The sequence below is a fragment of the Eublepharis macularius genome, chromosome 6, assembly GCF_028583425.1.
Source record: "Eublepharis macularius isolate TG4126 chromosome 6, MPM_Emac_v1.0, whole genome shotgun sequence".
Taxonomy (NCBI): domain Eukaryota; kingdom Metazoa; phylum Chordata; class Lepidosauria; order Squamata; family Eublepharidae; genus Eublepharis; species Eublepharis macularius.
This window is the reverse complement of record NC_072795.1, coordinates 61472793-61486760: the sequence shown is the minus strand read 5'-3', so window position 1 is coordinate 61486760 and position 13968 is coordinate 61472793. Positions and strand designations below refer to the sequence as shown.

At 40.7% G+C, this 13968-nt stretch overlaps 1 protein-coding gene across 3 annotated transcripts in view; it reads right to left on the bottom strand.

Annotated features, from left to right (window-relative positions):
- Positions 1-13968, bottom strand: part of UGGT1 (UDP-glucose glycoprotein glucosyltransferase 1) — a 60448-nt gene that overhangs the window by 26392 nt on the left and 20088 nt on the right. For 2 of the 3 annotated variants that reach the window (XM_054983011.1, XM_054983013.1), the window contains exons 17-24: positions 12769-12900; positions 10118-10282; positions 9570-9690; positions 8154-8252; positions 3272-3295; positions 2719-2813; positions 926-1132; positions 84-215 (exon numbers count right to left, since the gene is read on the bottom strand). In XM_054983011.1, coding sequence (XP_054838986.1) covers positions 84-215; positions 926-1132; positions 2719-2813; positions 3272-3295; positions 8154-8252; positions 9570-9690; positions 10118-10282; positions 12769-12900 — 975 coding nt within the window. The remainder of the gene's footprint in view (positions 1-83; positions 216-925; positions 1133-2718; positions 2814-3271; positions 3296-8153; positions 8253-9569; positions 9691-10117; positions 10283-12768; positions 12901-13968) is intronic. The other variant, XM_054983012.1, reaches the window with a different exon arrangement.

Sequence of the window (13968 nt, the reverse complement as noted above, 5' to 3'; positions counted from 1 at the left end):
GGGCTCTCTAATTAATTAAAAATTCCTGAAAGTGAGCCAGATCCTCTCTCTTATTCTGGATGTAGTTTGCTTAGTTTGCTCACCCTTCCATTGCTGATCACTGCCCTCTGTCCTTTCTTCAGCTTAAGGACATCCCTGCTGTACATGGCATGAGAAAGAATAAAATCCACTTTAGTAGATTCAAAGGCAGCTTTAAAGGTATCCATGTCCATACCCTAGAGGGAGAAAAAATTATCCTTAGTTGAAAGGCAGCACACTGTCTCTTCACACGCTTTATGATCCTTTTTTAAACCTCTGTTTTCTTTTGAAGCAAGCAGATTATATATTTGATAAAGTTAGGCATGTCTTTTTCCAAAAGCCATCTAAAAAGCCTTTTGACCAACTGGAGAGCTGAGCCTCCTTATCCTAGCTTCAAGGAGAATGTGCTATTTTTATAAACTACTCCTAGCAGCCTAAAAAGCTAATTATTCTGTAGAGATCTGTATTCACTTGGTAGACTTAAAGAGGAACCCCAACAGAAATATGAAACACGGGTTACTATAAGACTGGAGAGGTTCTAATCCCAACTTCTCAATAGGGACTAATATAGCTCACTTGTAGCTGTAGTGGAGGGGAAACGACTCATGCCAAAACATATGACTAAGCACATTCATGCAGCCGAACTGTCCCAAATTCTGATAGGAACAGCTAACAGAGGGAAACTGGGTATACATCAATTCTATGACAGAAGGGGGAGGGGCTAGAGGGGCTGTACATGGTGGAAACAGAAGTACAACTCTGGCCTGTGCAATTCATGGACCCCAGTTCTGCCTTTGCTGTAATCAGATTCCCAACACACAAACCAGCTGTGAAGCAAGTAATCTGAAAAGTTAAATCAAAGAAGCGACTTATCTGTCTCAAAGCAGAATCCCATTTGTACACTTACTCCAACAGCAAATTCAGTGATATCAGCTCCAGCCTCCAGCACCTTGGCATTTTCCTCTTTGGTTAATTTTGTAATGAAGTTTTTGGCATTGTTCGATGTTTGTGTCTGCAAGGCTGCCCATATGGCCCTGGCAATTACTGTATTCTCACTATCTGGGTCTTCACTGGGGTTGTTAATCATGCCAATCCGGACATGGTTACTGGATTTCTGCACAACAATGAAATTTACATTCAAACAATTTCCTTCCTACACAGTTTTGAAATTCAGCAAATGAAAGTTATAACAGCCAGGAATTCAGCAATAAGATCTGACCATGTACACCTGTGTCCTTTTCCAACTACTATTTATCCATATATCTTACAAGTATACATGATTAGAATCAATAATGCTGTGGAAAGTTGCTATTTAAAAGCCTCAGTCATATCAGAGGCAACAAGCAGAGTAGATTTCCATTCCATTCTGTCCCTCTCCCCCGTCTGAGCTCCAAAAGAGCCCTTCAAGCCACCACCACCGGCTACCTTTTAAACTCCATGACTCGACAAGCTCTCCTCTCCACTTGCTTCAGTAAAGGGATTCCCTGGTTTGACAGCTGGATTCTCTGATTCAACAATGGTTCCCTTGCTGCAGTTTGGTTCTGTTGTGCTTTGCTGGTTAAGCTTGCAAGGGAGTTAATGTTGAACCAGAGATTCTAAGCAAGGTGAGGGGAACAAACCACAGAGTTTAAAAGCCTTAGAAATATTTCCTCCGCAGGAAACAATGCAGAATGGCTGTGGGCAATTTGTTCAGGGACTCATAAAATTGAATGTGGGTGGTCTTTAGTGGACAGTGAAGAACTGATGGAGTTTATTTTTAAAATTCCCCCAGCCCCCCCCCCCCCCGATTCCCCCCCATATGGAATAATGGCTGGGTAAATCCAGGATTCACTAATTCGGATCAGAGAATCCAACACAGATTTCAGGGATCCTGGATTTTTTTTATTCCTGAAACCTAGATCACCCAGATTTTTTAGGGGTGCACACCCTACTTCCCATTAGTCAATGATTTATTTCAATGTCATGCTTTCACACTGTCTATGAAGACATGACATTTCTTTAACAATCACCACCACTAAGAGGTGCGATTTCAACAAGAAATTATGAGCTTTCATAGGCTACTGCAGACTGTCTACTTCTGATATTAAAGCAGCATTTACAGTCTAGTGAGTTATAAGACAATATTTCCTACAGATTTTTAAAGGAGTAATGATAGTATAATTGCTTTACTGGGACCAATTTAAAAAGTTACAAAAATAATAACTGCTTTCACATATACCAGACTTCTACTCCAGCAAAGTTAAAAGCAAAGACGGGTGATAGTAGAACAGAAAATAAAAGTTGTTGCTGGACATGATGAAAAAGCCCCAATCTGCAGCCTGTGATAGTTGTAAGGAAAAATGGACAATGCCTACAGTGCACTCCTACACTAATGTACTCCAGATTCTGCCCAATGATTTCAATAAGCTTAGACTGGAGTAACTGCATAAGACTGTAAGTCAATTAAGTAAGACTGTGCCTAATGCAAAAAAGAAAAAGAAAGAACAGAGAAGGACATGGGAGGGGAGAATCTTAGACTGCAACAAAGCAAGTAGTAGTGCTTGTTTTCCAACTTTTACTGACAGATCCAAATAACTGCTGGATTTATATTTTCAAACGGAGAGTATCCATTGCACAAAGCAAGAAAGTGGGGGAATTTAGCTCCAGAGCTATAACAATACTGCTTCCCTACCTTATCTTTAGTTAAAGATTGCTGCCTACCTGGTGTTTGATTGCATCATATAACAACTGCCTGCCAGATGGTTTGTCAACGTCTCCAACGATCCAGAAGGTCACTGGTCGAATAAAAGAATCATCTGTACAAAGAAAATAATTCAGTTATAGAAAAAAGCTGACCTTTATGTTATCAAAGTATATATTTCCAGTTTATGCTGGGCATCTTTGCTGTTTCAGAAAGTGGAAATTTAAGTCAACATGCACACTACACAACCCAATAATATTAGTATTATCAAGGGAAACATTATTAATGTTAGATTAGGTTCACTTGTGAAAATACACAAAGCACCGTGTATGCTTGATTTTGTTTTAAAGTATCTATAAAATGACAAAGAATCTGTAAGTAACTTAAGGTTCCCCATTAGGATATAAATAAATGTTTGATAAAATACTATGATCATTTTTTTCTACAGGGATCTATAAAAATCATGCATTAAGTTTTATATCTAAAGTGAATAAACATGATCTAAATATCTAAGTATGCAATTATATTAATACAACAGGAGAAAGAAAAAGAAGAAGCTGTTAAGTTCATTACCATAGATTTCCTTGGAGGACATCCCTGAACAGAAGTAAAACAGGAAAGGATGGGGGAAAATATCATTAGTTTAGATACAATGACCCTTGCACGGATCCTTATAGACAGCAAAAATAAACAGAAGTCTTATAACACCTAAAAGACAATATGTTTATTCTGCCATAAACTTCCATGGACCAAGGTCCAGTCTGTCAGATGCATATAGTGGATCCTCACTAGACATTTAGACATGTAAAGCAAAAGGGGAAAAGTTGTAAGCAGCATAGCTGAAGGGCCATGAAATGCAAGAGGTAGGGGGCATTATGTGAAAATTAAAATATAATCAAAAGTATAGAAACTGTGCAGACAACAGTAATCAACAATAATGTTGTTTTTCTAGTTCTACTGCTTAACGCCTGTAATGGTAGAGAATTCCCACGTCCTCCTTAAAATCATGGGAGATGCTATCAAACCTCTAGGTGAATTCTAACTTAGTAATTTCACACTTTGAAGTACTGTTGATGGGAAATAGTGGCTTTAGAATATCAACAGAATGTCATGGGAAACTGAATTGTTCTCTTAATAGTTTCTGAATATTGTCATTTTTAATATCAGATTTCTCTCCATTTTAGATATCAGGGTATGCACTACACTTGTAAGCATCTATTGAAGTTAAGGGCAACTAAGGAGCCATTCATTTCCAGCTCCAGAAATGCATCTGCTTAAATTAGCATTTTTCAGAATTTTATCAATTTTATATCCATTTTAAATATACATATTTTACCCTCTTACTTAGAAAACTCGCTGGAATACCTGCAAAGCTTACACAGCCCACCTGAACCTCTACATACATTCTTCAACTGTGCCATCATATATAACGCCTTTTCAGTGATTGTACAGGAAACTATGAACCTTGACCAATAAGACAGGCAACATTGTTTACACCCGCTCTGCTAGTGTTCCAGCATTTTTAAATGTACAGACCACTTCTTAGGAATGTCCAGAAAGCAGTTAACAATGAAGCATCATAGTCTACAATCACATTACAAAACACTTAATAGCTATAACGCTATAGTCCAAGGCAAGAACAAAAGCAGTATTTACCAGATTAAATCACAGCTGCCAAATCAGAAATTTAGTTCCAGGAAGGTAAATGCCTCTGACAAAATTATTTTTCTAATGGCAGTATGCAGTATGCAAAGTAGATAGGTGGACCTCACCCCCAAGGCGACACTAGATGTGTTACCACCCCTGACACACCTCAGATGGCAGCGAAACTCATAAAAGGATGTCCTTGGAAGATCTTTTCTTTTGCATAAACATTATCCAGACAGCATATAGCTTTACATAACGGTTAAAACTAGCTTTATGAACTGGGCCCGAAAATAACTGGTAGCCAGTACAGCTTTTAAATGACATGTGTACTGTGACAGATGGAAACGGCCTTGCTCTTTGGCTAAGCTGCAGAATGATTAGCAGCCACACCAGACTGAGCAGGAGAGAAGCCCCACGCCAGACCTGACCTGAGCCAGAAATCCAGCCGCCACAAGAAGTCAACCAGGAGCCCCTGACGCCTTCGCTGCCCAACTGCCTCCAAGTATCAGTTACTGGAGACACCAGAGGACCCACCCGGAGGTCACAAAATGCTGCAGGGAAGCCAGAGCCAAATGCAAATGCAGGCCCTGTATAAGTTGTTCTTTCCCTGGAATAGTGGAGCCTGGCTGAGTCTTCAGGTCTGCGGCATATGAGAGCTCAGCCTGGCTCTGGCAGTCAGTGGAAGAGTTTGTCAGCCTCAGAGCTATCTGGGATCATGCCACTTGCCACCACTGAAATGCACAGAGAACAGAACCATGGCATCTGTGGTAAGTCTTTTCTGTAAATCATATTTATAATACTATACAAGTCTATGACAGCTAAATCTATTTGTTTTTGTTATTTATAGTCAGCCTTTCTCACGGAGACTCAAGGCAGATTACACAGTGCAAGTCAGTACAATTTCAAAGACATTTTAATATGTATATAAATGCAAATTTGCCAAGATTTAAAACTAGCAAGAGTCCAATACAGAGTTGAAGGAACGCTAAAACAGAGCATAAGACTAATTCTAAGACTGGCTTATTAAATTACATAGAAATTATCCAGTAGGATCATACTCACAGCAACAGACAGTACATAGCAGTAAAGTCTATAGTCCCTATCCCTTTACTTATGCATCTCTCTGAGACCACTTCCTTACAGTACAGCCCTCCTATCTGTAAAAATCCCTCTTGAATAATTCAGTTTTGCATCATGTGGCCATTCTATATGGTGAGGTCCACCACAGAGAATGCCCATGTATGGGTAGCTGTTGATTTTGCCCATGTGCAAGGTGGCATCTACGGAAGGCCCTGTTCAGATGAGCGAAGCTGCCGCAGTAGAACATAGGGAGAGAAGCAGTTCCATAGATAAGATGGATCAAGGCCATGAAGAGCTTTGTATGTGATAACCAAAACCTTGAATTGGGCCCAGTAAATGATGCACAATCAATGAAGTGACTGCAAAATGGGAGTAATTTTCATGCTCCTCCCAATAAAAACTGAGCGGCAGCATTCTCTACCAACTGGAGCCTCCAAATTAACTTAGAGGGGAAGACTGATGTACAATGCACTACAGTAGTCAAGTCCTGATGTTACCATGGCGTGGATCCAGGTGGTGAGACTGACTGTGTCAAGGTAGGGGACCATTTTCCAGGCTAGACTGAGTTTGTAGAAAGTGCTTTTTGCAGCTGCCTTAACTTCTAAAGCTATCTAATACATTTTATCCCATCCCTCCTCTAAGGAGCTCAGGATGGCATAAATTACTCTCCCTACCACATTTTAACTGCACAAGAACCATATAAGGTAGGTTTGGCTAGGAGTATCTGAATTGCTCAAGGTTACCCAGAAAACTTCCTGCAGAATGAGAACTAAATACAGTAAAGCTTGAATTAAGACTTGAGGCCAAAAGCCGAACTCTCAAAGGTGAGGTCTCTCTTTTTTGATGCTATATACATAAAATATAAAGCGGGAATTTTTTAAAAAAATTATACCATGCAGGATGTACACAATGGCCCACATACATTAAACTGTTCACAGAAAAAGCCTTCATAAAATATGCCCTCTGAAACAAAGTGGTATTAGCAGCCCTTCTAAAGGCCTGCAGCAGTGGAATCTTATTTCTGTCTCGAAAGCTCATTCCCCAACAGTGGAGCTGCTGCGGAAAAGGTCTATGACTGGGAAGTGTGGTCACTTGAGCCATTCTAATTAAGGGCACTGTTAAAAGGCCTTGATCTCTAGAGTGTAACTAGTACAAGGGCTCACAGAGGGAGAGATGAGCTAATGCATATTAGAATCTTTTACGACTGACTACCTTCTTCTCCCAGCCCACTCAGACTGAAGAAATCAATTAGAGCTGCAACAGAAGTCTGCAAGGCAGGAAGAATTGTACAAACTTGTTAGCCTTCCATCCACCAGCACTTACAGATAAAGCCTCAAGAAGAACATTCAAAAACAAATAATACCTTCTTCCACAGCGCTTGTAAGTTGCTTTATATTTATATTTATTGCTATTTTATAAATTGGAGTGGTTGAGGAAGAGGAAGGTAGAGGAACCAAGAGTTAATTGTTTGATTTTTCTGTATGTGGAAGGAATGGGCTGTACTTGAAAATATTGCCTAAACTAGAGCTCAGAGGCAACCTGGTCCTGAACTTTATATATGAGGAAATTGCAGTTATTCCATGGTCAGGAAAGGCACTTTTGTCAATTCTCAGAATTACTTTGCTTTCCATATTCCAGGACTTTGCTTCGGTTTTGAAGACATACTCCTGGGCCAAGCCTGGTGAGGTCTCAGCTCAAATTAAGTCAGGAAATAGGGAAGATAAGCAAGGACAGCTTGCCAATTTTAAGAAAGGGCAGGTGGGGGGAAAGGCAAGCTTATTTTTATGAAGCATTGCTGGCAGGGATGAGGAGGAAAAACAAGGAGCAGATCAGATTGTTCTCAGGGATGGGTCACAATGCCTGTATTTTGTAACTTGCTGGCACCTCTTTAAGCACTGGCCCTGTCTCCGTAGATAGCAAGTTACAAACTACATGAACTGTATTTAATATTCATGATTTCAAATGTTAACACTATACAGAACTAATTATATGTAAATCTAATAGTGTTATTTTATACTGTTCACAATAAACCAACAGCTACTCTTACACGTGCATAAAGTGGCCCCCACTTTATGGAATATTCTGCCTGAGGAAGTTTGCAAATAAAGCAAAACTAAGTAATTCAAGAGGGCTTTTACTTGGATAGGAGAGCTGTGCTATAAGGAAGTGGTCACAAAGAGATCCATCAGTAAAGAGATAAGACAGAATATACTACTATTGCTGAAAATATCAAGGGACCATAGACTTCACGACTATTGCTGTAAGTATGATCCTACTAGGTAGTTCTTATTTTATTTAATATGTCAATTATAGAATTGCTTATGCTCTGTTTCAACATTTCTTCAGCTCTGTATTGGATTTCTGCTGGTTTTTAAATCTTTGCAAATTTGCCTGTATATACCCATAACATGTTTATTGAAATGTCTTTGATATTGACTGTACTGACTCATACTGTGTATGAGTCTGAGAGGGAAAGGCAGACTATAAATAATATAAATAAATAAATACATAAAACGTGATCAGACAGATTTGGCTGCATATGAAGCTGCACATGCAATGGTAAAATGACGTGGAAACAACGAAAACCTATACCAAAAAATTAAGCAAAATGCCTTACTGTGCCTTGCAACACAAAGTAACTATTAAAAGAATAACAGGGTAAACATTCATCTGCATACAATGCAGTACACAAAAGGAGGGAGGGTAGGGGAATCTCTCTTAACTGTACCTTTCTTGGTCAAGTAAGTCATGCTGTTAGCTACAGCTGTTGTCTTGTCTTTGGAGTCCAGAACTGTAAATCTGGCAAAATCATCCACATAGAAATTATCTGCAAGAAAAATGAAAAACACAAACTCTTATGACAAACACCTGATTGCCTGACAACAGGAGCGTGTACATACAAGCACTACATTTTAAATGTACAAATTCAAACAGTTCTGACTCAGTCACAACTGAAGCAGTACGCATTCCTTTCTTTTCCTTTTATTCATACATCTTGAGCAGCGGAAAATACTTATTCCTTATTTTTTGAATGCAAGGGCTAAAATGACTGAGATATATTTTGCAACTGCTGAAGTAATTTTAGGATCCTTATCACTAAGCAAAAGAACCGGGGGTTCTGGAGTGTAAGGGGATGTTTGGTTAATTAAAAGTTTAATATAGTAATCCCTTATATTTTCGAAGAACCTACATTCAAGCAGGGCATGAAAGGATGTATCGATCCTATCAAGGCCAGAAGAGCAAATTCTGTCGGAATAGGTCCTATTCAAAAATCTCCCCCATAAAACCATATAATATATATGGTTTTATGGGGCTATAATATTCAGTCATATATAGCCATATAATATTATGGCTATAATATTCAGTCTTGCAAACATGAAAGCTCTGCAGTATCATGGGGTGATAAGACAGTACATACAGGGAGGGTATTGGTTTTTGGGAAAGAAACTGTATGCATTCCTTGCATTGACCTTCAATTAACCCAGACAGTTTCTTTCATACAGGCGTTGCCCACATGCCTCCAAATGGTTTTCTCATCTATTTATATTTCAAACTATATCTAGGGTTATTAGAGTACACTGTAAGAAGGGGGTGATAGTCCAAGATATATTGGAAAAAAGAACTGCAAGAGGAAAACCTAGATTTCAACTGCATAAAGCAAAAAGGAAAATAAGAATGGAGACACATGCAGAACCAAAAAGACAGAAAAGAGTGGAGAGTTGCTGCAGTCCTATCTATGAATTTAAGCACAAGTGGAAAGCCACACTCTGCATTAAAGACACAAATATCCTCGTTCTAAGAGAATTACATACAAAGCGTACCTACGTAGCTGGCTGACTGATTGCAACTCTGAAGTTCATTCAGAATATTTCAGCAAAGACATGATTAAGCAAAGAGCAAGGAAGAAAGGAAGGAAAGCACAGACAAGGCAAACTGCAAGAGTACAGAGACTAGAAGAAGTTAAGAAGGATCAAAAGCCATTCATACAAAGTATTGCACCTTGAATGAATAAAACCTAACATCACCTTGAACTACAAGGAAAGGCAGGGTTAAAATGTTGTAATAAATGACGATTTTAACACTTATCTTAATTTTAACTGTAGCATTTCTCATATATAGCATTTCAACAGCAAATGTGCCTTACTAGTTGCAGTTAAATCCAGGTACTCTCTGTCAGCCATCAAGATTCGAGAGTTGATTCTTGGAACAACATTAGGCTGGTTCATGATATATTCAACCACATCTTGATCATTTGACAGCTCACCCTGAAAAACAAAACAGATACACCACTTTAACAGCATGTGGCTTTCTGAAGCAATGCTCTTGCATCAGCTTAGAAATTCAGAATCCTCTTCCTGGCATTCCTGTAGCCAGTATCATCTTTCTAAAAATCAGGACGCATTTGCATCGTACACAATATTGAGGTCGAAGGAGCTACTTTATGTGTACGCCTTAGGATTGCTGACTTATTTCTCAGAACAGCAAACCTCCATATCTTACTACAAACTGCTTCTGATGAATTTCCACTCCATTTCAAAAATGGCTTACCGTATATGACATGCGGGTGGGGACGGGACTGCTGCTCTAAGAAGTGCAAGTTCCTTGAACGCACAGAACTACTTGTTCTTTGAATCCTATATTCAAGCTTAGAAAAGGCCCTGTAAATCCCTGTTTGCTATTGGCACAACTTACCAAGTACACAGCTCTTTGGAAAAAGCTGGTGGTTTCCAGAATTTTATGCATGGTCACAGTTTCCAGTTCATCAGGATCTAACTGTTCTTTTTGAAAGGGCATCCCATTAAAAAGCACAATTGGTAGGGGGCCCACACCAGTCTGCTTATAATAACCGTGTCCTTCCTGAAAGATAGAGACATGATTATTTCTTCCCCGTCTTCATTAGCTTTCTCGCAACAAATAGTTTATGCAGAAGACATTTAAGTGCTATGCCCAGAAGGCCCTGTGTCATCACTACATCTTGTATATTCTTCATGCTGCATTATCAAGCCTTAGAAATAAATGTCAGACATGAAACAAATCTTGCAAGGCTCATTTCAAGTGGCTCTCTCCGTACATGACAATGGCCTTTTAAATTAATTGACTTTCCACCCTCAAAAACCTCAACAAGATAGTTCTAAATATCATAACAAGCGGATCCAAAAATACTTTCTACATTCCTTTTCAAATTTGGTTACAAAATAAACACCAAACTGAATAGTTTTTGCTCTCTAGCAATTTTATATACATACACCAACAGGGCAATCTGTGGCATGGGCTGCATCTCAACCCACCTGAATATCTCACCCTTAGAAAGCTTCTCACATGGCCTCAGATGGAGAAAGGACAGGGAGTACTCTCCCATGAGGCAGCTGTCCGTTCCAGGCTGATCTGGGCAGTTTCTGATCCATTTTGTCCCAATTTGGGTCCAGAACCACTTGAATTGGGCCATAAACGGCCAGGTTTGGGCTGCTTCCCTGAGGGGGAGCGCTCTCCCGTGAGGCAACAGCCTGTTCCAGGCTGGTCTGGAGCATTTTGGGCCCATTTTGTCCCAATTTGGGCTCGAAATGGCCCAGATCTGGCCACTGCCAGGTGGGGGAACGCTCCCCCGTGGCAGAGCGGACCGTTCTGGGCCGAATCAGACCCCCCTCCCATGGAGCACAGGAATGCTCCTGGGGCAGCCACGCCTGCATGATGTCATCAATTCCCAGAAGTTATGTCATCATGCAGTCCCGGGAGCATGCATACATGTATTGAGAGGTGCACCACCTCCTCCCAGGAGTTGCCCCGGGTGAGAGCTCCCCCACCACTTTCCCCAGAAAAAAAGCCCTGGTTTTCATCACATCTAGCATGCCTTGCATGATTGGGAACACCACCAGTTCAGCCGCTTCTGAGAGGAGAACCTGGAAGACCAGATCCAAAGAAGCTGGAACAGAGCAGGTCACCTCAATTTCCAAGGATCATACCATCTGGACTAATTATTTAGTATATAAGGGGATATCCTCACTTGGGGATACAGCAAGAGTCCTCCATTAGAAACTCTGACGGGGAAGGCTCAGATTCAATATCCGATCTGACATCAGAATCATCATCTGAGTGTGTTGTGAGATTCAGGGTCGGTTCCAGAACATCATTGTTTTCAGGAACCATAGCTGGAACCAATGTAGGCTTGGCCTTACTACTTCTTGGTTCCAAATGAATGGGGACATAAGCCTCTTTGTCATGGAAGAAGTAATGAGGAGGCAGGCACATTCCTGGTGATCCATCAAACCCGCAAGTATAATAATGGTACATGGACTCATAAAGAGAGTAACGGAACCAACGGGTCTATGATGCGAAATCAGTTCCAGATGATAGTCGCTTTTGGATGGAATCACAGAAGCCTTGTGTCATTCCATAGGCCACACAGAGGAAGGCAGCAATGGGGAAATGGCTGTCGACAATTCTACAGTCTCTGGGATCTCGCCCTCTGAGAGAGATGATGCTGATGCAGAACGCCATCTAGGTGCTGGTAAAGGAGTTCTCGGAACCCTTGATGGACTTGACACTACCAACATAGTCGGAGCCAAAGAGGAGGACATTTTTGTCTTTTGCAACTTTGAAGTCAACTGTTTATCAGCATGCTTTGTTTTAGGCATAGCCTTTTTCAAAGGCAGTTCCAACTGGCAACGAGGTGGAATTGCTGACTAAATGACTGGAACTGACTGGTCGTTCAACAGCAATAGGCACCAAGGAGGAACCAAGGAGGCCTGTTCTGGGCACTGCAGTCCTTTATCTGCTGCAACAGTATTCTCGGAGTCTGTAGAACCCTTCAGGTCTGACTCCCAAAGAGCCGCTTTCAATTGCAATACCCTTCCATGGCGCACTTTGGTCATAAACTGTTTACCGACTGAACACCTCAAGGTGTCATGGCCCTCACCCATACAAAGAAGGCATTTGTTGGGTCCAACCAATTGGGCCATCTTCAAACCACAACATGAACACTTCTGAAGAGTGCCTTCAGAGCCATGGTTCCAAAGAACCGAACTCTCATTGACAGGTAGGAACCAAGGAGCAAAGTGAAGGCATGTCCTTCTTCAGCGGTGACTAAAGAAGAACTGAGGGAACAAGCTGCTTGCCCCACCTTTTATAGCTGTGCCAGGAAAAAAGTGAGTGAAAAGGCTGGGCGAGTGTCTCATGCCTTTAGGAGCTTGAGAACCTCCACGGCTGGCCTGTGCATGTGCAGTTCCCATGTGGGACTGCACAGAAGACACAACGATGAACATACTCCGTAGTTTAGCAGAAATCTAAAAGGCAGAAAGCAGTACAGGAAGTTAACATGTGCAAATCTGTATATGGGATCTGCTTACCTTTCGGTTTTGATCATAGGCAGAATCAACTCCCAGGATGCTATTTACTTCTACATAGGGATACTGCTTCTCAAGAACACTAACCACATGTTCCACTTTCAGTTTCTCCCCTGTGCTTACTTTATTATATATCTGTGAAGTTAAAAAAAAAGACTTGCATCATTATTGTCATGACCTCTGAACCTCCCTCTCCTTAGGATCATCTGCACAAACAGCTCTCCCATTCTCTGTTGCCACCTTTTATGCTTGAAGCTCCATTCTCTTCCATTTATCTCTCTCCCTTCAAACTCAAAACCTACTTCTTCCATGAAACATCTGACGTAATACTTTATTCCCATTCCAAGTTAAATGGAGCCTGAGAAGCTTGGAGAGTGACTTGTTACATTTTTTCTGTAAACTGCTTTAATAGCCACTCTCCTGTCATTGTAGAGAGGCTGTGGCTCAGTGATCAAGTACAAGCTTTGCATGCTGAATGTTCTAGGTTCAATCCCTGCCATCCCCAGTTAATGGACCTTAGGGAAAGGCTTTTCTTTTCCTGAGACCCTAGAAAAGTGCTACCTGTCAGAGTAGACATTTCTAAGCAGGATAGACAAATGGACTGACTCCACAGTAGTACCTAGTGCAGGTGAGAAGCACAAAGTGGAGGCCTACAGTCAGACTTGATTCATATAACACGATATAGATAGGTTACTATATTAAAAATTATACTGGCAAGTAATTTGTATACATTCTAATAGTAGGCTTCTCACAATAAGTTTTTCAACATCTGTATTTCCCAAAATGTTTAACGAAATGCAGAGCAAAGAGTCTCAGAAGAGACTCAGCATGAGAGCTGATGGTGACATGGCAGAACCTCTAAACACTGTTGAAAACCAACTTCATAAAGAATTTCAAAGTAAAAGCTACCATTTCAGTGACTATACCCAAGGGAAACCACCACACGGCATACACATACAGCATGAATTATGACTGCTGATAAAACAATTCCTCCAATGGTCATTTCAGGTGGGTAGCCATGTTGGCCTGCAATAGAACAGCAGGTCTGAGTCCAGTGGCACCTTAAAAACCAACAAGATTTTCAGGGTATATGTTTTCTAGAGTCTAAGTTTCCTTCTTCTTATCTGAAGAAGGGAGCTTTGAGTCTCAAAAGCTTATACCCTGAAAAATTTGTTAACCTTTAAGGTGCTACAGGACTAGTAT